The sequence below is a fragment of the Chiloscyllium plagiosum genome, unplaced genomic scaffold, assembly GCF_037043375.1.
Source record: "Chiloscyllium plagiosum isolate Xiang-an unplaced genomic scaffold, Cpla_swu_hap1 HiC_scaffold_39, whole genome shotgun sequence".
NCBI classification, from domain to species: Eukaryota; Metazoa; Chordata; class Chondrichthyes; order Orectolobiformes; family Hemiscylliidae; genus Chiloscyllium; species Chiloscyllium plagiosum.
The window spans coordinates 2,273,316-2,301,312 of NW_028270177.1; the positions used below are offsets into that span (position 1 = coordinate 2,273,316).

General features: G+C 38.1%; 1 protein-coding gene across 3 annotated transcripts in view; it reads right to left on the reverse strand.

The window, feature by feature from the left end:
• Positions 1–410: 410 nt before the first annotated feature.
• Positions 411–27,997, reverse strand: part of megf11 (multiple EGF-like-domains 11) — a 485,761-nt gene continuing 458,174 nt past the window's right edge. For 2 of the 3 annotated variants that reach the window (XM_087981455.1, XM_087981453.1), the window contains 4 exons: positions 12,170–12,288; positions 11,063–11,186; positions 5,769–5,969; positions 411–4,175 (listed from right to left, as the gene is read on the reverse strand). In XM_087981455.1, coding sequence (XP_087837581.1) covers positions 4,000–4,175; positions 5,769–5,969; positions 11,063–11,186; positions 12,170–12,288 — 620 coding nt within the window. In that variant the 3' untranslated portion in view covers positions 411–3,999. The remainder of the gene's footprint in view (positions 4,176–5,768; positions 5,970–11,062; positions 11,187–12,169; positions 12,289–27,997) is intronic. The other variant, XM_087981454.1, reaches the window with a different exon arrangement.

Below are 27,997 nucleotides of genomic sequence, written 5' to 3' on the forward strand. Positions count from 1 at the left end.
GTATTGTAATAGTTACCAATTTGATCTAAAGTTAATTTTCTTAATTCCATTTGCCAATTTTATAAAAGCTGACTGACTGACCGTATTCATCCTGTTTCTTTGCCCCTTAATATTTGCTGTTATCCCTGCATCTGATTTTATATTCACTTGTAACTTGCAAATCATCCTCTGTATTAGTGCCTGGATTTTTAACTTTTCAGTGTGAATACCCTTTTTCTTCCTCCAATTGATAACTTTGACCATGTCCTTAGCCTGAAAGGGAAGTAGTAAAGCAAACATTCTATTGGGAGGTAAGTCAGTACAAAATAAAACTTATTACCATATTTCCATTTGATATTGTATATACAAAGTTAATTTGTCAATTATTGTTTGATAAAAGACAAACTTGAGGAGTTGACCTGTTTTTAACAATGTTAAATATGTCAAAATCGATGATGCTGTCATAGGATTCCTCTAAGCTCAGTTCTTGAGTTTCATGAGAAACTTCCCTTGAGGAATAGCTCATCTGTGTTTTGGATACATAGTCAATAAATACTACTGTGAAATGAAACATAATAAACATAAGGATCTCCTTTTTTAATGGGTTTTATTCTAAGCTAGTTCACCTCTAAATGGAACTGCTAAATGAGCTCCGAGAATTCTAGCTGGGAAGTCTGCCTTGGGTTTCCTAATACTGTTCACTATAAACTACCTTTTTTTTACTGGTCAGTATGTACATAGTTTGCATAGTTCCACTTACTACAAGATTGATCTTTAATTGTAACCTCACAAAAAGGGCTGAAGCCATTTGCTTACTTTGCAATCTTAATGAAATAGCACAGCAAGGCAATCCTGCATGATAACTGTCCATATCAGAGAATTTCTTAATGAATGCTGCACAAACTTAAACAGGCCTAAGGCCCTTTGATATTGAAGAGTGCTCATTTGTCTGAGGTTACTCTGGAAGACTTGAGTGACAGATGAAGCTGGCTGTTTCATACTGCTATTATGCAGTAACGACACACAGCGAAGAGCATGCAATCAAGCCAGTAAGGCATTCTGCCAGTTTTCACTATTGAGTAATGTTATGATGATCGCTGGTGTGATGCTAGGTATAAATGCCATAAAGACCAGACCTTTTTGGGTCAAGTTGCTTGTAAATATCCAACCAGCCTTCGTTTCTGGAATCTTTTATCAATTAAGAGTTCATCTGCCACCTAATATAAATGTGTTATTCCTCTTTACATTGAAATACTTAAATTGTCCAGATGAGTGCAAGCTGACCATTTCAACAAAATGTATTTTTTTTTCAGCAATAGACAAGTGCTGTATTACCAAATAACTAAAAATGTTTTAATAACAGTAAACCACACACTTTAAAAAGTACAATAAGAAGGCAAGTATTGAAATTAAATGTAAAGTCTGCTATTCTTTAAATCCTTATTATACAATGCGGTGTCACTTTGTAGCTAGTTTCACAGATCACAAAGCCAGCTTGTAGCAAAAATAAATCACTGACTCCAGAATGAACAAAAATACAATCTTCACATGAACGAAATAGAAAAGGTGTAATTTTTTTAAGGATTTCCAAACTTTGGAGCACTGCAACTTGTAACTTAATTTGTGCAAACTCAATAGGACAGTGTGAATGTCCAAGGTTTCCTTGTATGTGAATGTATTCTGATCTCCCCACTCCCTCTGGTACATTCTGTTAATAATTAGTCGTCCAAATGGGGATGTGCCATTGTCAGTACAGCTATGCAATCCTTTATCCGAAATGCTCATGACCAGCTAGTTTTTGGAATTTGGAATTTTTTGAATTTTGGAATAAGTGACAGTTTGATGGTGAAATTAAAAAAAAAACAACTTATTGAAGTTACAACTTACAACAGACTCACTGAGTAATACAGGCTCTGAGACAGAATTGAGGCCTGCCAGTGCTGGGCCACGCCCACCCACATAATCTCTGAATGACCTGTATCGAGTGGGTGTGGAGTTGGGTTAACTGCACGCCAAACAACCTTGTTAACAAGAGAAAAACTTCACCGGAAAACTCTGATTTTGGAGCTTTTCGGAGTTCGGATAAAGGACTCTACCTGTAATCCATAATCCATAGTTTAACCTGAATGATGTAATATTTATCATGATTAATTTTTAAGCTACAGAATGATCTCATTACTGTCAGCAATTAGGGCTTTGAGAGCAATGCGCCAAGTTTTTTGAAAGGATTTTTACAATATAGTAATTGTTTAATGTAACAGCCTTATGAGTCTTCAAATATCCATTAAGTTTTAGTTTCCTCCATCCTTATGATTTCCCTTGTCATCCTCTCTTTGCTTCCCCTCATTAGAGAGCCTATGACTAGAGGGCATAACCTCAATGAGGATCACCCTTTTAAGACAGAGATAAGGAGAAATTTCTTCTGAGGTTAGGGAATTTGCAAAATTCTTATCCTCAATGGGCTGCTGAGGGTAGGTTTTAAGTATATTCAAGGCTGAGATGGAGAGGTTTTTACTCAGGGACTCAAGGGATTTAGGTAAAAAGCAGGAAAGTGGACCTGAGGAATATCAGCCATGATCTCATTGAATGACAGAGTAGACTCAATGAACTGAATGGCTTGCTTCTGCCACTACATTTTAAGGTATTTCAATGCCTGATCAAGAAGCAACCTCCCGAGCGCTAAGGCTATCAGGATCCTGCCAATGGCATTCTGAAACTAACCACTTAGCAATACGGAGCAGCATCTGCGGCTGAAGTATCTCATCAGTCCTTGGCAGCTCCCTTTCATCTTTCTTTCCCAGATCAAGAACTTTGTTTGTTGAACCTTGAGGTGTTAGGTCCTATTCCATGTTCGATACTTCCTAAGGCTGCCTTTTACAGCATCATCACCAAATTTAGAGAATGTCTTATGTTCATTAGGTTTCTGTAATAAGCCCACTGGAATGTATTTGATTCCCCTTCTCCCTTGGGACTCCCCACGATTGTAAGGATGTGGAGGTCCAGCACATTGTTTAAACCTAGCATCTGTCCTGCAGTTTAGATAACCTGTCAGTATGATTTACCAATAGCCTCCCTCAACTCTTTTACAGATAATCTTGGTAGGCAAATTCATTCTCTAATATCCACATCTGAAAGTTAGCAAAAACTTCAAATTTGTTAATGCTGTGGTACTTCATAGTCAGAGACCTACCTATCCACTGTATGCTGTTAATGGTGCTTAGCTTTCAACATGCTCACTCATCCTGGGGGAACAATTACTTTACCCACAAATGCAATGCAGTTCAAACAAATCCTAAAAATTCATATGTTGTATAAATTTTATAGGAACCCTACAATCCTTATTGTGTCCTAATGAATAATTTGACATTGGCAATTCTTCATGCTTCAGTGAGATCTTTAGGGAACATTCAACCAATCTTCTATACAGTAACTATTGGGTTTAAAATGCCTACTAGAATAATCAATGAAATTCTGGCCATACGTTCATTAATTCTCTTAAACAATGGCTCTATTTCAATAAATCATTCTCATTAAGTAGCAGTAATGATTAAAATGAAATATAAAGTTTCTCAGATTTTCTTTGTGTTCTTTTCTCTCCCCCAGTAATGAAATTGTACCTCCAATGTAGAATTTTGTTGCTGTTTGGTTTCATCCATTTCCTTGACAGTCACAGTTGCAATTGAATCAGCTAAATGATATTTGGGTTTACCCTTATAAGGGTTGAACTAGGTAGTACAGACAACTTTTTTGTTTTGAAAGAGAAACCATTTTCAAGTCTAGAATCAAGCTTCCTTGTTTTAATGTCATTATATGAAAGTTGGTTTTTTTTCTTTAAATACCATGCAGCAATAGAAATTTACACGATGGAGGCTGACAGATTGCTTGTATGCAATGTTCATGATTAGAAGTTATTTACAAGATACCTTTGAGTTTCATCAGATTTTAGGGCAAACGATTGTCTTTTCCGTCACCTTTGTTTGTGAGCAACAAGTTACAAAGGAGTGAGTGAGTTGACCAAAGTCATGCTTTGATTGGTTTGTTACATGCTTTATCATCCAAGTCATGTGTTGGGTTGAGCCTCACAGGTAGCAAGTCATAGTGACTTGGAATGTGGCTGTTCTTAGGAAGGTCATATGGGTTCTGGCTGCAGCTTGGGGTGATTCCCTGACCTCCTTGAACTACACTTATTGTTGGCTCTAGAAAAAGGAAAATAAAGCATTTGTTAGGTTCACTGAACTTAAATAAAACTGACCTCATTCTGGTCTTTGGAAACTCCAAAACTAAGAGTACCTGCTAAATGAGAATAACAGACTTTATTTTCTCTCCACGAGTGGATCCAATCTGCTCATTTACTGTAAATTCATAACTTTCTTTAAAAATAAAGGTACAAGGAAAGGCTGCTCAATCTTTGTACCTACCCTCACAAATGTCTTCATTTTCTCATCGGGTCATCGCATTAAATAAGCTTGAACAGTGAGCACTTAACTTCGTGAACAAATTATAAGGTAGGCAATAAAAAACAATGAGGCCATGGACTCCTCCATAGCCTTCAAAATGCAGCTCTCCAACTTATTTACTTAGATTCACTGAAAAGCACAAATATAACTCTTCAGAGCTTATGCTGCATCTGAGTAACAGCATTGAGATACGTTTTACATACCACATATATTTAATATTAGAAAGCACACTGTCAAAAGACCTTCAGAATGAGGTTAAAATTGGCAATCTGGCACACACCCTAACAAGTTGAGTCTCTGTACCTTTTTGCTGACCTTTTTGACTCACAAACGATCAGGAAAGTTGGTCCTTGGTTTGTTGGACACTCTACTATTCTCCTGATCAAGGGAAAGCAATGGCCTGTTAATCCAGAGACCCAACTAATGTTCTGGGGACCCAAGTTCAAATCCTGCTATGGTAGATGGTGGAATTTGAATTCAATAAATATCTGGAATTTAGAATCTAACGATGACCACAAATCCATTGCTAACTTTGGGAAAAACACATCTAGTTCATTAATGCCCTTTAGGGAAGGAAACTGCCATCCTGACCTATTCTGGCCTAAATGTGACTCCAAATCCACAGCAATGTGGTTGAGTCTTAACTGCCCTCTGGGCAATTAGGGATGGACAATGAATGCTGGCCTAGTCAGTGCTGTCCTCATCCCAGGAATTAATTTTTAAAAATCTCAAGGTAAATATCAGAGCTACAGGGATAGCAAAGTCTTCCAGAGACTGGATAGTTGGTAAGTAATTTGTTGAGTTAGAGAATTTGAGTCTGCAAAGGTCCAATAAAAACATTAACTACTGGATGTAAGTTTGCTCGCTGAGCTGGAAGGTGCATTTTGAAAGGATTTCAAATCCTTTGAAAACGAACCTTTTAGCTCAGCGAGCAAACTTACATCTAGAACTCAAAGTTTGGGTGAAGATTTGTAGCTCGGGTGCTCGTTGTTGTAGTTCTGTTACATCCAGAACCTCAACCTGAGCTACAAATCTCAAAACTCGCTAACATTCACTACATTTAACTAGTTCAAAACAAAACCCTGAATCCCACGAAAATTTACATAAATCAAGAGTGCCGATAATGGGTTTAAGGCAGAGATTGTGTTGGGGCAGTGGAAATATAGGGTTAGTGGCAACTTGGTTGAAGTGGAAAAGGGATCAGTGAGAGCTAGGAAATAATTGAATTTCAAGTGCACCATAACTACTTCTAAAATTATGGCATCCTGTGTTGACAAGAAGGCTGATTTTAGATGCTTTCTAATAATTCTATCTCTACCAGCAAGCACTTGCCAACTTCGTAGATGTTTTTGTTTGTGGAGGTTCCGGTCTCCGTGTAGGGGACATCCCTGTGAACAGGGGACTTCATCTCTACGTAGCTGCTTTCAGAATGCTTGCAGGTTAACATTGGCGGGTCTTTAATGGTAGCGTACGGGTTTTCACTGCTGTTTAACGAACATGTGCTGGAACTGCACACTGAGCCCTTCATATAATCTGACAAAAAAAAAACAAAAAAGAAATTAGAGATGCCATTTGCCTTTTATACTCATTCTGAGTAAACCACCTTAGGGACATTCTGGCCCAAAGCCGTGGGAGCATTGTAAAACGTCAGGGATTCTTCAGTACATTGTCAAGTGTTCATTTTAGCAGGGAGTATATCCATTCAGTAAGATTCCTCAGTGGGTGTGCCACATAAATTCCCTCTAATATACAGAAAATATGAACCACTTTATGACAAAAACTCAACTTTAATAACTAACTTTGCCTGTATCAACTACTGAGCAGACAAAGTAAATGTAAATAAATAGTATCCCACACACTATAATCTACTCATCTCCTTAACACACATCACATATGCTAGGAACACAGGAGCAGGAGTAGGCCATTTAGCCCCTTGAACCTGCTCTGCCAGTTGGGATTATGGTTGATCATCCAAGTCAATGCCATATTGTGTAAATTCTCAACCCTACACTATTAAAACTGACCCCTCACTCTCTTCCTGTCTGCCTACACAGAAGTGTCAGAATTCATCAGATGACACAATAAGCTCAATCTAAATTCACTGCCATTCTAAGATGCAGAGTCTCGGTTATACTGTGGCTTCTACTCATTGTGATTTGTCAATGGATAGGTGTGTCATGGAAGCATTGTGGAAATTCACACTCCCTGGACACAATGTGTGGATATCATTTTAACAAGAATATTATTCTCAGAAATATAGTCATTCAACTGAAACCTTCAACTGGTTTAATACAGTTCACGAAGACAAGTGTACTGAGAGGACTTCAATAATTCTAGAAGCGGCCCTGGCCAGAATAAATCCATTTTAAGAGTTTGCCCTCCTCTTGTAATTTTAACAAAGCTCACATACATTATTGTGTTACTGTATTACCAAATGATTTATTCTGGAAATGAGTACCCCTTTATTGTGAAGTTTTTTTTGTACTTGCCAGCATGACCAGGGCTTTGCTAATGGGATGAGTGAAATTGCTGATAGGCGTTCCAGTTGTACTTGTGTTGGGGGAGTCTATATTCAAGATCTCTCATCTCTCAGCCAGGAGTGTGATGTTCAATCACAAATCAATCATGCTCCTTTCCCAGGACTCAATTTCAGACACAACTGACTTTTGCATGTCTTTAAGTAGTGTCAAAGAGACAAGTCTGTAAATACCTAATAAATACAAACTCTGAGGTTTATACAAATGTTGAAGTGACATCCAGTAACATCCACATAGCAGATTACTTTTTGTCCCAAATTGCCAACATGATGGCCATTGCCTGAACTCCTTTATGTGTAAAACACATCTCAATCCAGTAAACACGTTTCCCTCTAGAATAAAAAAATCAGCATCCATTCTAGGTTTACATTGCCGTTTCCACACGGAAAGCTTTCATTGACATAACGCTGAAAATGCAGATTAATTGAAAGTGATATTTCTTTCAGTGAACAGAAAAATAATTGAACAGAACCTGAAGGTAGAGAAACCCCTAATTGCTGTTCCATTCCAGCTCTCCCTTTATTGCAACAAGAACAAGAACTAAAAATTAGCAGCAAGTTCCAAAATTGGGTGAAGGAGAAGCAAAGTGTATTGAAAACCTTAGAGAGAAGAAATTGATTAGTGGTAGAGCTCAAAATATTAAACAATATCTTATATTTCAAAGCTTTAATGTGCCCCAGTGTTGGAGTTTTAATCAGTTACACTCATTCTGTTTTCAGTGTAAGTCTTGTGAGTTGGCTCCTACCATTCAGAGAGTTGACTCTTGCACCTCTCCCCCAAATATGTATGTCTCATTTATTTTTGAGATGAGACAGCTGCTGCCAGATGGCAAGGATATATTTTGCAATATATTAACCAAGAGTCAACTCTCAGAATCCAAGTTAAATAAGGCTTTGTTTTAGATTCCAACTCATGTTCCTTTGTCATCTTTAGTGAATGAATCTTGCTGGATTCTCTCACTGCCAATTGATATTTCACCTGAGGTAATTTGTTATAAGTGAGTCTGCATAGTGAATGTTGGCAAACTCAACTGTGGACAGCATCACAGCTGTCCTCACCTGGCTTTGAGTTATCGAGTCATTCAGCATAGAAACAGGGTCTTCGGCCCATCATGTCTATGTAGACCAACAAACACCAAAACTACACTAATCCCATTTACCTACAGGCTTATCTAAGAGTTTTACAACAAGTGAACACAGGATAGTGATCAGAAGCATGGTCCAGCTCACAATGACCAGAAACCATTGTAATAATATTATTGACCTATTTGTCATCTCTTACGCTGAGACCACCACAGATTTCACATCAAAGCTGGGTCAAAGTCAAAAGATTAGCAAACTCTTTGTGCTATACAGTTAAAGGAAAATCTACAAGTATTGGAAAACTTAAGTAAAAAACATAAGATGCTGGAAAGAACAATTATGCGAGCACCATAGTTAAAAAAATAACACATTTGCAAGGCCATAGGAAAAGCTTGGGTGTGGCACTACATTGCATAGTTCTTTCAAACAGCCAGCACAGATATGAAGGGCCAAATGGACTCGACTGTAACAGTCTGTAATTCTAAAACACGTAGCTTGGCAGGAAACATCCAAGAACAGAAAATACAGGTTATGGTATTTTGTGTTTTATAATCTTGTATCAGGACAAACCATAAAATAGCATCTGAAACATCACAATTTTGTCTGACCTGTACAATGTTACACTAAGGTAAATTGGTAAAGAGAGATTACACAGTGGGAGTCCACAGTGCCAAACAATACTAGACTGATTTACAGAATAAGATTTGACACAAGGGATATACTGTACAAGCTAGGATTGGAGAAAAACATTAGATGCAAAAACTTGTGACATTTGTATCATCATCATCATCAGCAGAAGGGGAGAGCAGAAATCACTGCTAATGCTGGAACCTAACACCAGCAAGTGTAGTTTTAGCAAACAGGAAGTTCGACTTAATACATTTGATTTTTTTCTGAAGAGTTATTATGGTTTGAAGAAATTAGGCAGATGTAGGTGAATTTAATGAGCTGAAATACAGGGTTTATAGACAAAACAGCCAAAGTGAGTATTAGAATGAATTTAACTATATGCGCCATTTATAGCTAGAAACAACAGTTCAGAAATGTAAGAGAGAAACTCAAAATGATTGAGAATCAGAAAGAAAAGTAAAGTTGAATTATTAAGAGAGGCAGAATTCAAAGCAGATTAGCTAGAGGTGAAAGTGGACATTGAGGTTTGAGAGCTCCTTCACATTGGAATTCACAATAGGAGATGAATGGAAAATATGGCAATAGGGTCATTGGATAGTGGGGGATGCAGTTATAGCTGGTCTCTCATCTGCTTAAGGGAGTGCTGCACTATTGGATGTGAATGACAGGTCAAGCTGAAGACCCATTACCTTCTCAGATAGATCTGAAACTATGTTGAAGAAAAGCAGAGGATTTCTCCAATGTCCTAACCAATAATTATCTTTCAATACTGCAACTGTTTAAAAAAAAGGCCACTGATTTTATTATGTTAATGGAGCATGCTGTACGCAATGTGAACAGTGACATTTCAAAGTACTTCATTGGTTGCAAAGCACTTTGAATGTTCTAAAGTCATGAAAGACACTGCTTTGATGCAAACCTTTCTTTCTAGGGCCTCTGTTTGAATCTAGAAGTCAAACTGACTGTACAGTTTTACAGTTAAACTGACTGTACTGTAGAGTTCTATGTGAAAATAATTTGGATGAGTTCATGAGACATATAAATCTAAACACAAAGCTAATCATACTTTGACTGTTAGCTCCAAATTGTCGATGTAGTTCAGACAAGGCACTAACATGTGCTAAATGGAAATGTTCACCAATGCAGTGCTGACCAAGGTTCAAAGTGATTACATAAAATATCTTCATTGGGATAAACTGAAACAAGTGACTCAATTCACTGATGGATGGATACAGTGAAAATAATACATTCTTAAAATGAGTATTATCCAAGAATAGTGTAAGAAAAGGCTTTAAATATCTTGTGCTAGGCCATGGGTAACTGACTGAAGTTTAGCTGACATCTCTTTTTTTGGTCAGACCCAGGCAGCACAGAACACATAAAACCGTTCATATTAAAATACTGCCACCCATATAATCCTGAATGTTCAGAAATAAAAATGTGTAAGGCAGTGACATCACCACAGAGTTTAGTTGCAGTTCTTCAATCTGCCTGTGTTTTATCCTAGAATTAAGGTAATCAAAAGCTTGCTTTTTTCAGAGTGAGGAAGTGAACTGGTGGAAGGCTCTTCAAACTGTCAATGGAGTGTGGGATGCAGATTCAGTCTTAGCTGTATCATTATAGGAAGGTGCAAAATGAAAGTTGGCGCTTGCTCAGTTGGGGGCTAGTGTATGAAAAATAATTAGACATCAATCCATGGGCATTTTCTTGTTTCTGGATAACTGGAATCAGGTCTATTCATCTGCAATCTTGTTCACATCTGGGAAGAAAAATAGTAAGCCCTTGTTAAAGCACCACCAAGCTCACATTTTAATTATTGAATTGTTTCAACCCAATTCCTATTAGACGTGTTAATCCTTCAATTGGAACGAGAAGTGTAGATTTCCATCTTCCTCATTAATGAGGGGTGAATGCAGTCTCTTTACAAACATGTCTGAATTACCTGCATTAGGAATGTAAATGAGAGCACTCAAATGTCTGAACTGCATTGTAACATGATGTTTGCTCTCTGACAGCCCTCACATTATATTTTTCCAAACAGAAACCAAGAACTTAACAACCTCAAGAATTAAAAGAATGTTTATAATGGATATCAGCCCATAGTTTCTCAATATACTGTGTCAAAAAGTCTTTTCAAGGAAGTAAACCGTAAGCCATGTAATATATTTAAGGCAGGATTTTGCACGTCAGCATTGTAATATGAACTGTAGGAATATTGGAGGATTGGGGGAGAGGCTTGCACAGTACACAGAAGTATTCATTTTTGTATTAATGAAGGCATGCACAGGATGAATTTTGTTGATATCATCACTGCTATCATTTTAACCTGACATAAACCTCAATTTCAAAAGCAAAACCATGTTGAGGGCTTACTAACCTAAATTATTCAAGTTACTGTAGTATCTCCATTCAGGATGCAATGAGTTGTTGAAATCTTGTCTACAGCCTTCTTGTCCAGAAAGCTCTATACTCTTGAGACTTGAGAAAAGCTGTTTTTTTGTCTGTTCATGAATTAATAAAAGATTGCAATAGTTAAATGGGCAACTTTTAGCAAAAGTTAGAATGCCAGATATGTCATTTCAATATTATATCTTCACTTTATGCAATAGTAGTGCCACAGATTGGAGTGTGCAACAAGGCAGTCTAGTAAACAATTTTTAGAATAATCTTCCCAGTGAGTCTGGCCATAGCTATAAATTACACTGATTTTTTAAAAAACACTGCCACGCACACCATTGCACCTGGTGGGACACCACTCTACTCCTGCCTCCACACTGTCTTTCATATTCTTTACAGGAAGAAGTCCATACATGGTAAATGATCTCTGGAGCACTACTTACAGGATCATTATTCATGTGTGAAGATAGTAACTGTTGCTTATATTGCTAACAACAAGAACCCATCCTACTCTGACATCATATTGCAGCAATGTCAGATTTTCTTTGCTTCATCATCAAAAAACTTTTTTTTTCAAATGTGAGGTGTCAGGTTGCTCCTTATTTTAAGCTACTTTCTCCTTCTGTTTCTCTTGCTCTCCCTGGCTTATGCATCGATTGCAGCTTCCAGAGCAGTCAGTTGATTCTCAGATTTAAAATCCTCTGAACTAGTTATTAGGAAATGTGAGAATCTAATCCAGAAATTAGATTCACCAATGTGTAGGTAAATACTTAACTTCTCCCTACAATTAAGTAACTAAAAGCAGAGTCAAAGTTGTATGTCCTATGCTTTCCGGTTATGTCTTTTGTTGCATTTACTAAAAAGCACTCATAAAATGTATAAGGTTTAAGGGTGAAATTCAATAAAACTAGGAGACAGAATAAAAGATTGATGAAGTTTTCTTAATCTGTTGAATCTGCACTTGAAACTTGACCAATCACAGTGTGTTTCATGATATATACAGCGTTTCCTTGGGTTTTAGATTCCAATTAGAACTTGAGGCTTACATTAGCCATTGCAGTTTAATGTAATATTGTATCTTACATACCTTGATATAGCATCTTTCATCCGAGTTATTGATAAAACGGGTGAGTCTCCCACTCTGGGATAATGTGTGGTAACTAGGGTTGTTGAAACAGTGAAAGGTGCTGGTATTCTGAGATGGATCTAGAAAAAAATAAGTCAGCACAAAATGTATGTATATGGAGTAAATGTTAATTATAAAGGGAGGGAGAAAAAGGCAAGAAAGAGAGAGATTCAGCAAAATACAGTAAGAAAGTGCAAATGAACAAGTATGAGGCAGTGTGAGGTTGAGAAGTAGGAAAAAGGTAGAGAGAGTGAGATGAGAACAGAGAGACAAGGAGACAGAAAATGAGGGACTGGTCTCTTCCAGACATGCAGCAGACTGCGTTATAATGTTCAGTAACTTCTATATATAATGCTTGTGGGTATAGTTATGTTATAACGATTTTCAAATAAGACATAAATGCAAAACAGAAATAAAATTTAAATAAGACAAATTAATGCTTGTCACCAGGTTACAATGCAGCTGTAAAAAGCAGTTATGGAAACAAATCAACAGGAATTAATGAACAATTATCAATCCAGAGATTAACAAACAACAGCACGCAGCCGGACTGCAGGAAGAACACATGATTTCATTATGAGAGTTACAAAATTTACAAGAATTCTTGAAACTGATTATGAATTAAGCACTTTCACAGACTCAATGGGAACACTACACCCCAAAAAGTAAATCAACTTCATGCTGGAACCCAGTGAAGCCAAAAACCTTTGTCAGAAAAAGACAGTATTGCATGGACATATGTTATTACAGTCAAATTCTGAACCTATAAATGACAGGATCCACAAACATAAAAAATATATTTTATTTTCATGGCAAGAAAGGGCAAATGAGTTTCTCCCAGATCACTGCTTTCAACCACTCATTAAGCAAAAACAAAGTTCATCTCTGCCTCCATTTTGCCTCAATTGTTCCCTCTTGTGGGGAATTGTTTAATTACTGGTGAAGAATTGTTGAAGCATTGGAGTGGAGGAGCTGGTGTTGGACTGTGTGGACAAAGTTACAAATCACACACACCAGGTTATCGTCCAACAGGTTTATTTGGAAGCTCTAGCTTTCAGAGTATTGCTCCTTCATCTGGTAGCTGTGGAGCAGGATCATAAGACAGAATTTATTGCAAAAGATTACAGTGTCATGCAACTGCAATGATATACTGAACAAATCTAGATTGTTGTTAAGTCTTTCATCTTTTAGAATGGGTTGCAGGTTTCAATTCATTAATATGTCAATCCCAGAACTTCTTTTAAGTCACATTCTCGAGATAAGGTTTTATAAAGAAGGCGACAGCTCAGCTTAGACAATACATTAAAGGTGTGAGGTTAGAATCTGTTTTTATCCCAATCTTGAGTCAAACTGTTTCTACTTCTAAAGTTGAATTTACAAAATATTACATGGATTGACTGCCTGCATTGATCGCCTGCAGATTGTGCATTTTTGAACAATATAGAATGTATCTGCAAATATAATTCTGCAAATACAAATTCACCCCATAGACTTATATATGTGCATGAGAGAGGGAGTATGCATGTGAGTGTGTGTTTGCGTGTGTGCAAGCTTGGTAAAGAGTGTGTGAGTGTGATGGAGTATAAGCCTGTGAGAGGATGTGTGCGTGGGTGTGTGGGGGTTTGTATGTGTGTATGTATGAGAGAGAGCGCATGTGTATGAGAAAGGGTCTGCGTGAATGTGTGAGTATGTAAGAGCGTGTATGCATGTGTGAGAGAGTGTATAGTGTAGGGGGTCACCTGTAGTGTGACATGAACCCTCGACTTCGAGATAGGCAACAATGCAAACTGACTGAACAGAGGCTGATAGCCATGTTCAGTACTCATGGGAATGGCCTCAACCGGGACCTTAGGTTCTTCTCACACTACAGGTGACCCCACTACACCATACACTCTCACACACACTCTTACATACTCACACATTCATGCAGACTCTCTTACTCACATAAACATACACTCACACCACAGGCTTCTCTCACAGGCTCTCACAGGCTTATACTCCATCATACTCACACACACACTTTACCAAGCTTGCACACATGCAAACACACTTTCTCACGTGTGCACACACACATTCATAGATTCACTCTATCTCTCTCTTTCATGCATGCACGCACACATACAAGTCTATAGAGCAAATTTGTATTTGCAGAATTATAAGTGCAGATACATTCTATTTTCCCAAGTAATGCACAATCTGCAGGCAGTCAATCCATGTAATTTTAAAAAAAATCCACTTTGGAAATAGAACCAGAATGACTCAAGATTGGGATAGAGACAGACTCTAACCTCACATCTTTAATACATTGCCTAAGCTGAGATGTTACTTTTTTTATATAAAACCTCAAGACTGTGACTTAAAAGAACTTCTGGGATTTACATATTACTGAACCGAAACCTGCAACCCATTCTAAAAGATGAAAGATTTAACAACAATCTAGATTTGTTTAATATATCATTTCAGTTGCATGGACACTTTAATGTTTTGTCATAAATTTTGTGTCTATGATCCTCCTCCACAGCTACCTGAAGGAGGAGCAGCGGTCCGAAAGCTGGTGCTTCCAAATACACCTGTTGGACTATAACCAGGTATTGTGTGATTTTTGACTTTGAAGCGTTGGAAGTATTCCCACAGATGGTGAATAAGCCATGATTTCCTCAAGACCAGCAATACTGATGTAGATCAATTGATCTGCATTTATTAGGAGTTACAATCACTCATTTTAATTAGACACATTAGATACTTTGATGTACACTTGGAAATATAGACATACAGATCTATACTTAGAGAGAAAGCTTATAATTTGTTCCACTCTCATGGAGCATGAATGATGCATACACAATAACGTTTTCATATTATAGAAGTTATGACAAAGTTATACCCTAGTTTACAACCAGAGGGAGTGAGAAATGGGAGAAGGGAAGAATGCATTAATGTGTGGAAAAGATAAAAGGGAGAAGTCAGTAGACTGGGGGGGCGGAGGGGGGGGGGGGGGGGGGCGCGAGAAACAGAATAAAGGCAGAGAGGAAAATAGCAACCAGAGTAAACTATACAGTGCCTAGAGTCTGTTTCATAATTTAATCATGGTTCCTTTGTACTGCAACTCCATTTACCAGTCTTTAATCCTGGGAGTCTGCAATATCAATTCCATATCTTAAAATGAAGTGCTTACTTTGTGAAGCTACACCACAGCTAAGTAGTAGAGGCAGCATGCAATAGAACAAGTAATCCCACAATCAATGCATCAGATCTGCAGTCCTGCTGCATTTGGTTGGACAATTAAATGACCAACTTGATGAGGCTCAATAAACAACAGTATACTCAATGGTGGAAAGTGAAAGGTAAGCAACATTGAAACATTTCCTACAAATTTCTATCAGCGATACTGAAGAAATGGCTTAAATTGATTTTTCTTCAATGTTCTCAACTTCACAGATTCAATTCAATACATAGGATATCAAGAAACGGCTAAAGACACTCAATACAGCAAAGGGTATTGGGTCTGGCAACATCCCAGTTGTAATACTGAATACCTGTGCTCCAGAACTATCTGCTACCATAGCTCAACTGTTCCATATAGGTACAATACTGTCATCTACCCTATTTTGTGAAAACTTGCACAGGTATGTCCTATTCACAAAAAGCAGTACAAATCCAATTATCATCCAATCACGAAATAAGGTAGGTGAACTTGCAGCGTGGGTAGGTACCTGGGATTTCGATGTTGTGGCTATTACGGATACATGGGTAGAACAGGGACAGGATTAGCTATTGCAGGTTCCAGGGTTTAAGTGTTTTAGCAGGGTCAGAGGTGGGGGTAAAAGAGGGGGAGGTGTGGCATTGCTTGTCAAAGATAGTATTACAGCGGTGGAAAGGACGATGGATGAAGACTCGCCATCTGAGGTAGTTTGGGCTGAGGTTAGGAATAGGAAAGGTGAGGTCACCCTGTTAGGAGTTTTCTACAGGCCTCCTAATAGTCTTAGAGACGTAGAAGAAAGGATTGCGAGGATGATTCAGGAGAAGAGTGAAAGTAATAGAGTGGTTGTTATGGGGGATTTTAACTTTCCAGATATTGACTGGGAAAGCTATAGCTCGAGTTCGTTAGATGGGTCGGTGTTTGTCCAATGTGTGCAGGAGGGTTTCCTGACACAATATGTAGACAGGCCAACAAGAGGTGAGGCCATACTGGATTTGGTTCTGGGTAACGAACCAGGCCAGGTGTTAGAATTGGAGGTAGGTGAGCACTTTGGGGACAGTGACCACAATTCGGTGACTTTTACTCTTGTGGTGGAGAGGGATATGTGTGCACTGCAGGGCAAGAGTTATAGCTGGGGGCAGGGAAATTATGATGCGGTGAGGCACGACTTAGGATGCGTGGCTTGGAAAAGTAGGCTTCAAGGGAAGGGTGCAATTGATATGTGGAGCTTGTTCAAGGAGCAACTATTGAGTGTCCTTGATAAGTATGTACCTGTCAGGCAGGGAGGAAAGGGTCGTGTGAGGGAGCCGTGGTTTAATAAGGAATTGGAATCCCTTGTTAAAGGGAAGAGGGCGGCCTATGTAAAGATGAGGCGTGAAGTTTAAATTGGGGCGATTGAGAGTTATAAGGTAGCCAGGAAGGATCTGAAGAGAGAGCTAAGAGCAGCAAGGAGGGGACATGAAAAGTCCTTAGTTGGTAGGATTAGGGAAAACCCAAAGGCTTTCTGTAGGTATGTCAGGAATAAAAGAATGACTAGGGTAGGAATAGGTCCAGTCAAGGATAGTAGTGGGAAGTTGCGTGTGGAGGCTGAGGAGATTGGGGAGACACTGAATGAATACTTTTCGTCAGTATTCACTCAGGAACAGGACATTGTTGCCGATGTGAATACTGAGTCACAATTAATTAGAATGGACGACTTTGAGGTATGTAGGGAAGAGGTGTTGGAAATTCTGGAAAGGATGAAAATAGATAAGTCCCCTGGGCCTGATGGCATTTATCCTAGGATTCTCTGGGAAGCAAGGGAGGAGATTGCAGAGCCATTGGCCTTGATTTTTATGTCCTCGTTGTCTACAGGAATAGTGCCAGAAGACTGGAGGATAGCAAATGTGGTTCCCTTGTTCAAGAAGGGGAGTAGGGATAACCCTAGTAACTATAGGCTGGTGAGTCTCACTTCTGTTGTGGGCAAAGTCTTAGAGAGAATTGTAAGGGATAGGATTTATGAACATCTGGATAGGAATAATGTGATCAAGGATAGTCAGCATGGTTTTGTGAAGGGCAGGTCGTGCCTCACAAACCTTATTGAATTCTTTGAGAAAGTGACTAAGGAGGTAGACGAGGGTAAAGCGGTAGATGTGGTGTATATGGTAGTAGTTGATGGTAAAGGTTCATCTTGGAGTGCAATTACTAGCGGTGTTCCGCAAGGATCTGTTTTGGGACCATTGCTGTTTGTCATTTTTATAAATGACCTGGAGGAGGGGCTAGAAGGTTGGGTGAGCAAGTTTGCGAATGATACAAAAGTCGGTGGAGTTGTTGACAGTGAGGAAGGATGTGTCAGGTTACAGCAGGATATAGATAAGCTGTAGAGCTGAGCAGAAAGGTGGCAAATGGAGTTCAATGTAGGTAAGTGTGAGGTGATTCACTTTGGTAAGAGTAACGAAAAGATGGGGTACTGGGCTAATGGTCGGATACTTGGTAGTGTGGATGAGCAGAGGGTTCTTGGTGTCCATGTACACAGATCTTTGAAAGTTGCCACCCAGGTAAATAGTGCGGTGAAGAAGGCATATGGCGTACTGGCTTTTATTGGTAGAGGAATTGAGTTCCGGAGTCCTGAGGTCATGTTGCAGTTGTATAAAACTCTGGTGCGGCCGCATCTGGAGTATTGTGTGCAGTTTTGGTCGCCATACTATAGGAAGGATGTGGAGGCACTGGAACGGGTGCAGAGGGGGTTTACCAGGATGTTGCCTGGTATGGTAGGAAGATCGTATGAGGAAAGGCTTAGGCACTTGGGGCTGTTTTCATTGGAGAAAAGAAGGTTTAGGGGTGACTTGATAGAGGTGTACAAGATGATTAGGGGTTTAGATAGGGTTGACCATGAGAACCTTTTTCCACGTATGGAGTCAGCTATTACGAGGGGGCATAGCTTTAAATTAAGAGGTGGTAGGTATAGGACAGATGTTAGGGGTAGATTCTTTACTCAGCGAGTCGTGAGTTCATGGAATGCAGTGGTGGACTCTCCCTCTTTATGGGCATTTAAACGGGCATTGGATAGGCATATGGAGGATAGTGGGCTAGTGTAGGTTAGGTGGGCTTGGATCGGCGCAACATCGAGGGCCAAAGGGCCTGTACTGCGCTGTATTTTTCAATGTTCTATGTTCACACTATTCATAATAATCAACATGATGAAAGGTGTCAGTGACAATAATGTATGCACTGACGCTCAATTTAGGTTCTCCTAGTGCCATCAGCTCTTGATGTCATTACAGCTTTGGTCTAAAGATGGATTAAAGAGCTGAACTCAAGAGTGAAGGTGAGAGTGACTGGCCTTGATATCATAGCATATTTAATCGTATGTAAGAAAGTTGAAATCAATGAAAATCTGGGGAAAATTCTCCATTGATTGGTATCACATCCAAAACAAAGCAAGATAGCTGTGGATGTTGGAAGCCAATCATCTCAGTCCTAAAGTTCCTCAGACAGTGTCCTAGATCCAACAATCGTCAGCGGCTCCATCAATGACCTTCCCTAAGGTCAGAAGTGGGAATATTTCCTGATGAGATCTTGCTTTTAAGGCATAATGAGGAGAAATACTTTCTCTCCTTTCACTCTGTGTTAGGACTTATTAATCTGTGTTATAACTTAATTGTAAAGAGTGTACCTGTACTAATAATCATGTTCTACCGTTCCACAAGTCATCACAAATGTATAAAATTCCAATGAAACTACCAAAGTAACCCATTTGGCTGACTGACTGCTACTCAGGACAAAACAAATTCTCACCAGGTTTCATCAGTGACAAAAAAACTATTCACGCACTTAATTTGAACAAGAGCAGAGGGAAAAAAGGATTTCTAATCTAATATGTAACTTAAACTGTACCTCTTCAAAACCCCAAATCCACACACACTCAATCACTATTAAGACAGAGAAAAGACAAATAGTTTAACACAGACATGAAGGGTGGAAAAAGAATATAGACAGAGTAAATGTAATTCTGAGATCAAAGCCCAGCCCACAAGGTGGAAAGTGATTTTCTCAGTCTTTTTGACTTTAGCACTGAAGACTCATTGTTGTCTACAGAATGATAGTTGGTCTTCAATTAAATGGTTGATTAGGTACATCTTGGTCTTCTAATGCTATAATTGTTTCATCTCAGCTTTCTTGATTTTCCACATGGAGACAGGGAGGGAATGAAGAGATAAATTCTTTCTGTTTGTAGGCTCTGGAAGTTTCTCTCTTACATCCTGACACACTTGCCAATTTCAGAATGCTGCTGTCAGGCAGACTTCCCTCAACTCAAAACCGTCTTGAGGTCACTCAATCTCAGATTCTCCCTCTGACGGCTTCAGAAAGCACCATTGCATCATGCAGCTCAAACAAAGATAGCATTTGATTTTCAAGTTGTATAACTTTCCTGGTAATGTAGTCACAGTGGTCCAACTTCCATTTCAGTTTATATTCCAAAAAATAAAAACATTTGGTCTCTTTCATGCCTCCACTCTTAAAGAAAGTGAAATGCTATTTTTAAATACATTTCATTATGAGAGGAACTCAACATAGCACAAAACTACATAACAATATTTTACTAATTCATCGCCCTTCATTCCTGATGCAGGATTTGAACAATTTCTTTGTCATTTACTTCCCAAATTCTTTCAGCACAATCACACTCTTGAATAATTTATCTCCGACTACATTATCTTGTCCAGCAATGTGATCAATTTTTTCACTGAATAGTTGAATCAATCAGCTCAATTGAAACAATCTTGTATTTCAATTCTTAAATTTGTCTACCAAAGCTAGCAAATGATCTGTATTGATTAGTGTTTCTTTGTATTCCCGTCAGACATTGACTTCAAAATGTTGAAGAGCCAACAGTAATTGCAACGTCCCCTTTTCCATTTTAGAGTATTTCCTCTGATATTGGTTTAATTTCTTAGAAAAGTACTCACTAATTCTGAAGAAGGGTCACTGGATTTGAAACATTAACTCTGTTTTCTCTCCACAGATGCTGCCAGACCTGCTGAGTTTCTCCATCAATTTCTATTTTTGTTCATTTTACCCCTTGGTTTTCCTACTCCCGATTCATCATCTTGCATCTACCCTCAAATTACCAGTATCAATTGCCCATGTTAAAAGATTTTGTAAATTCAGGAGTTTCCAGCAATTGTTCACTTATTAAGATTGTCTTCAGCCTCTCAAAGACTCTTTGGCACTCTGCTAACCACCTTTGTCTGTTTTCATAATAAATCTGTAAAAGGAACCAACTGTTGTGCTGAAGCTAGACTCAGATTTCCAATAAAACTTATATATTCCCGAAAATTTCCCAATTGCCTGTTTCATTTTAGAATAGGGAATTCTATCATAGCTTTCACTTGACCTTGCCTTATTATATGTTCTAGGTGAGTTATCCTCACTTTTGCAAATTCACTCATGGTGAGATTTATTCTTAAAAAGCTAACTGCTTAATCCTGGTTATACTCCTTAGAAATGTCTTCTAACAGCGATGCATAAATTTTATGAACTCCACCTGTTAACTTGCTTTCCAATGGGCAATGTCCTGTTTTCCTTTGGTCACTTCATTTGTTTTGTTATTTTTTCAAATGACTCCACATTCATTTCCTCAAATTTTAGCATAAACTTAACATTTTCCAACTGGATTTTAGATTACGATCAGGACTTTCCTCAGTGATTCTGACAGTGTCTAACATCTCTTTATTAGCGGCTTCACTTTAAGCCAGTATTTCACTTTTCTCTCCTGTATTTCCATTTCTCTCAAATTCAAGTTCATGTTTCTCATTGACACCTCCTGCTTTTGAAGTTCCTTTATCATTCTTTTCATTTCCACCAGTTTCCTTTTCTAGCTTTCTCAGGCTATTTTATCTTTTTTTATTCCTTCAATGTTGCTGAAATTCCCTCCTTAACAGTACTTTGATTATAGCTACTTCATTTGGGTTGTAATAGTTTAAGGCAGGGGCTCATCACCACATTCCTGAGGGCAATTAGGGATGGGTAATAAATGCTGAGCTTGACAGTGAAGCTCACAACCCATGAAGTAATCACCAAATGCATTTGAAATTTCTGGGAAAGAGAGTTCATATTTCCATCACTTGTAGGAAGAGAAAGGAAAAAAGATAATAAGGACAGAATTACAAAGAAACAAAGAAGATTGAGACAACAGAAATAACAGAATAAGGTAGAGGAAAGTGAGGGTGATTATCTGCCTAGAATAGAGGGAACAGGCACATAGTAGATAGACAGCTTGAAATGGAATGAGAAACATGCACAAGCAAGTGATGAGAGGAAGCTAAAAAGAGTCTTTCTAAGGAGACCTTCTATACTATTCTGATGAAGATCAATTGCATTTTATACTTCCAATTAGGCAATTTCTGCTCTTTGGCATTAATATTGACCTCGGACCACAACATATAGCTTCTGAACATGGCCAATGAGGTGGTATGTGGGGCTTGGGTTTGGGGTTGAGGTTGAGTCCTTCTATTGGAGCAATACTGATAAGGTGATCTGCGTGTTGGTGTCTCCTGACTTCTTTCTTCTTCCAAGTTGTATGGTCTCTGGAGCTTGTACACTTTGCAAATTTTAATGCTTCACTTTTCAACTGTCGATCCACTGTTGCTTTAGTAATTTACATACACTTAGTCTCACTTATGTCATTTATTTCTCTCATAATGCCACGTTCCATCACATGTGAATATCACTTCTGGTATTTACCCAATTTTTCCCTTTTCTACTAAAAAAACTTGAAGTGGCATTCGATATATGTATGTGCATCTGTGAGTGTGTGTGTTTATGTGTTTTAAATTGATAGAATGAGTTTTCATCACTTAAAGGTTCAACATTTTCAAAATGGATGTATTATTTACATATATTTGAGTTCATGACTGTGTGTGTGTGTGTGAGAGAGAAGCTCCTCTATTTGAATAAAGTGACGGAGACTGAGTGATTGAAATGTATTTTTAATATTATTTGTGTTAAGATTAGATTTGAGGATTTTAAAGTAGTGATATATGGGTTTTGGGATTACGTGGAATTATTTTCAAAATCTTGAAATTGTATTATAAATAAATATGCTGTCTTATTTTCATGTTCACTTCTTTTGCTTGATAAACTTCAGTTTTTTTATGTTAAAATCAAATCTGCAACAGAATACTTACGTTTCAAAGAAGGATCAATTTGTTAAAAGCAAAACAAATGTGATCTATCAAATTAGACTTCACTCTGAAATATGATTTGTCCAGTAATAACATCAGTTGGCATTATGACAATATACATAGTAAGACCTAACTTTACCTTGCTAGCATTTGATGCACTATCTCCCTCCTTTGTAGCCTGGCTTCCTTACCTTTCCTGGTGAAGGGTTTTTGTCCAAAACATCAATTTTCCTGCTCCTCGAATGCTGCCTGACCTGCTATGCTTTTCCAGCACCACACTCTCAACTCTAATCTCCAGAATCTGCGATCCTCAGTTTCGCCTTCCTTATTTCTTGCCTGGTTTCTCATTGACTGCATCAATTTAGGGTTCCAGTGAATCACAGTGCAAATTGGAGGAACAACATCTAATTTTCAGACTAGGCTCTTTACACACTTCTGGATTTAATATTGAGTTCAACACCTTTAAATTGTGAACCATTTCTTCCCTTTCTTTTCACCCGTTATCATATCCTCCCCTCCCCCATCTCAGTTACTTCCCTTTCAACTCTGGCAGGAGATACACCATTGTTCTACTATTCTCACATTCCTATCACTTAATCTGAACTATCAACATTTTCTCTCCACCAGTATCCTACACCCACTACCCCCGTACCCCACCTCAAATTATAGTATAACGCTGTACCCCCCCACACTTCACTTTAACTCTGATGAAGAGTAATCTAGACTTGAAAGGTTAGCTTGCTCTCTCTCCATGGATGCTGTCTGACCCACTGGGATCTCCAGCATTTGTTATCTTCAGTACAGATTCCAGCATCTGCAGTAATTTGTTTCTACATCCCATTTAATCTCATGCTGTTTTGCCTTTACTCTGCATTACTATGTCTCTTTGATCTTTCATACAGTTCACACACTCAATTATTTCATGCAATGCATCCTTAATCCTTAATTTCCTGCAAGGCATCATTATGCTGCTGATTGCCCATTTTCATTTCTTTACACAATTATACTCATTCACCTCACTCATTAGATGCTAACCTGCAAAGGTGGATTCATCTGCATCAGCGAACATCTGCTATATTTATATCCATGTTGAAACCATTGAGGGGATTACTTAGCCCTTCTGATGATGTCTTGTACCCACTTAGCAACCTCACTAGAGCACCTATATTTCTCTGCACCTCAGAATTCAATCATTCTCTATTCAAGTGACACTTTACTGTTTTATCCTTTTCGCCAAAGTGAACAATTACACATTTTCCCATATTATATGCATCTACCAGATTTTTGTCCACTCATTTACCTATATCCGTTTTCATCCTTGATATGTGACTGTCACAACATACTTTCGTAGCTATCTTGTTGTCATCTGCAAATGTGGCCATCATATCTTCAGTCCCTTAAGATTTGAGTTAGGGGCACATGGGTTTTGGGTTTATGTGTCTGAAGGGTTTTAGAATTAATTTGTAAGTATTTCTGTAGCTATTATTCGTATTATTTTAAAATACATTTTGAGAGAGAACATTCTTGCTGTGTATTGGGGTTTTGCTTTCATTGGGAGAGTTGAACAGTGAACAATATCCATTAACCTTTCAGTTTACAAGTTCAGGGATTTTGTTTTTCTTCTGATTATGGGGAAACCCCAGAGTTTGGGAAAAAGCTTTTGGATTTCAGTTTGGGAGTTTTGCAGACATCTTGGCTGAAGCTGAATGTGTAAAGGGAATGGTTGAGAACTGTTAAGAAATAGGTTACCTATTTCTAGTATAAGCAGTATAGTTTGAACACTTCAGACCAGAAGTGATTAGCTCCAATCCTGAAAGGGTTATTTGAAAATGAGAAATCTAAGTTGCAGTTCAAGCTTCAGGAAGAGGCAATCAGTTAAATTAAGCTCCTCAGATGTGAAAGAGAAGGGCTGGTGTGATAATTGTACAGGAGGAATTAAAGATAATTTGTTTTTTATTATTACATGATGAGGGCATCGCTGGATGAATTGGCATTTACTGCCCAAACCAGACGGCAGTTAAGAGTCAACCACATTGCTCTATCCAGACCAGGTAAAGACAGAATTTCCTTCCCTCGACAATGGTTTCACGGTCATCATTAGACTCTTTTTAATTGTCTACTAAAATGAATCATCATCGGCCATGGTGGGATTTGATCCCAGGACATCTCCTCAGTCTCTGGTTTAACTGTCCAGTGATCACACCACTAAGCCATTGCTTCCCTGGCCATTCTAAATCTTAAAACTTGTGATATGTGTAAATAGTTTGTTTTATTCTATTTCATCTTCACCTGCTTTGCATAATAAACCTGTTTTATTGTTGGATCTGCTGCATTATGTACTGGTGCTTTAGTCAAAGATCACCTCATTCACAGTGAAAAAAAGAAGCAAAAATAAAAATCTATCAAGCCAGATTTCAGTCTGAGATCTGATGTATCTAGTAATAACATCAAGTCATTGCTACAAAATGTGAAATATTGAACCAGTCACACACCACAGTAGTACTCCACTCATCACATTCTGCTATTACAAAACATTCATTCATGCATCCTCATTGGTTTCTGCCTGGCAGCCAGCTGTGAACTTTCTGTTCATGCTAGCATTTTATTTGCTAAATCATGAGCTCCTACTTTATAAAATACCCTTTTGTATGGAACCTTGTCAAGTCCCTCCTGGAAATCCAAATACAATACATCAATGGGCTCCTTTTATTCAGAGCACATATTACTCCCTCAAGGAATTCCAATGAATTGGTTAAACAGAATTACCCTTTCACAAAACAATGCTATCTCTTTTTTCCCTCTATTATCTTGAGTCTTTCAAAGCGCCCAGTTTTAACACCCTTAAAGATCAATTTTAACAACTTCCCCACAACAGATATTAAACTAAACTGGCCTACAGTTACCTGTTTTCTACCTCCCTGCCTTCTTGAATAGAGATGCTATATTTGCTACTGTTCTGTCTGACGGAACCTTTCCAGAATACAGTGCATTTTGGAAAATTAAATCCAACACATCTACTACCTCAGTAGCTACCTCTTTTAAAACTCTAGGATGAAGGCCAACAGATCCTAGAGTTTTAACTACCTGCAACTCCATCAGTTTGTACAATACCAATTCCCTAGGTTCACCAAGTTCCTTTCTTTCTTCAAACTCCAGAGTAACATGTATTAATGGAATTTTTTTTTTCCTTTGAAGTTAAGACAGAAATATTTATTTTTTACCATTAACTATTAACTCCCCATTCTCACTAAGAGGACCAATTCTCACTTTCCTTCATCTTTTCCTTTTTTGATGCTTACAGTAACTCTCGCTTTCTGTTTTTACATTTCTAGCTGACTTTCTCTTGTGGCCCAATTTATTATTAGTCCTGATTAACCTTTTAGTCATTCTCTGCCATTTTTATATTCTGACCAGTCATCTATTTGCCACTCAACTTTGTGTAGTGATACGATTTCTTCTTAAATTTGATACTCCCCTTAACGTCTTCAGTTAACCACGGATGGTTGGTTGTCTCCTTAAAATTTCTCTTCACAGTAGGCATGCACTTATTCTGCAATTTCTTTTAAATGACTGCCCCTGCTATTCCAGTGATCTATGGCCAAGGTTTCTCCCAGCTAGCAGCTTTCATGCCCATAGTTGCCCTGCTTAAAGTACTTGGCTTAGACTCTCTTCTTTTCAAACTGGATGTAGAATTCAATCATTTTACAATCGCTGTGATCTAGAGGTGCTTTTATTCTGAAGTAATGAATTAATTATGTCAGATTATACAGTATCAACCAAGTCCACTATGGCTCACTCTCTGCTTGTTTTCACTCTAATAAACTCTCTCAAAAGCATTCAATGATCTCCTATCTAGGGTACGCTGTGAAATTCATTATTCTGGCTACATTATAAAACAGAACACTGATTCACTACTGAGGGAAAGTGTGAAACAGAAAGCTGATTTACTTTCCATGGTCAGTATGACATGGGAGGATAATTCACTATACAGTTGACAAGGAACCCTGTTTGAGCAGAAGGGTACATTTTGAAATGGCACCCTTTTTCACTATCAAGACTACAATGTGAAATGGGATGCTGATTCACTAATGAGGGTATGTTGTACAATGGCACTCTGATTGGGTATCAAGGGTTCAGTGTGAAACAGGTTGTTGATTCACTTTATCTGATAGTGTGAAATGGGATGCTGATTCACTAATGAGGGTATGTTGTACAATGGCACTCTGATTGGGTATCAAGGGTTCAGTGTGAAACAGGTTGTTGATTCACTTTATCTGATAGTGTGAAATGGGATGCTGATTGACCACTGAGGGTAGAGTAGGGCATGGGGCCCTGCTTGATTGGTGAGGGTTTAGTATAAAACAGGATGCTGATTCACTATTTGAGAGTACATATTGCAATGTGGCACTAATTCATTATCTAGGATACATGAGAAAAAGGATGTTGAGAAATAGGAACTACAGTGTAAAACACAATGTTGAGTCACTATCAAGGGTACTGGTTCACTATATGTGAAATAGATCGTGATTTACTTTTGAGGCTGGCAATAGAACATGGGTAGCTTTGGCTACTTTGAAATGAAAGATACTGCATGTATATCTAATCTTCCAATAATTAAAGCCTGAGAAGATTAATCATTATTCAGTAGAAATTCTGCAAGTGCACCCATTCAGACAATTTATTACAAAGATTCTACTGAAGAGTGATGGTAAACAGAAATGCTGATGAGTCAGTCAGTAGTAATGAAATGTTCAGAATCCCATCTTGATTTGTCACAGGGCACGGTACAGGTGCTAAGTACAAATCTGCTCATTGTATTCATGGTGCATTTTATGCTGATGATGTGAGTAAATTACTTGATCTGTGGCAGTACAAGAGAACCATATGCCTACTTAAAGAAAGGAACAATGAATAATAGTGAGCTTCTTCTGCCTGTATCACTAGCATAGTGTTAGGTACATTTTGTAGTCAAAATTATTTTGTTAAATTAATGATCATATATGACTGCGTAATTAATTTAGACTTCAGAAAGAGTAAATAGGGGATCTTGAGATGTTATAAAAAAATTGAGGGTGGGAAAGGTTTGAGCACAAATTTATTTTTGTTCTCAGTGCTTAAGCTTATTATATTTCTCTGCACCAAACATGAATATCAGGATCACCACATGGATCTATATCAATTGGAAATAATTACAAAGATATGGAGAAAGAACAAAAATATGGAACACTAATTAGATAGCTCTTTCAAAAGAACCAGCATAGACATGATGGGTAAAATGGCCTCCTTCTGTCCTGCATTATTTGATGAATTATTGTCAATTGGTACAAATTTTAGCAGATATCGTTTCAAAGTTGAATTTATTGGAAGCACTCATTTTAATACCGTTGAGATTAAGAAACTATTAACGAGATGAATAACACCCAGACA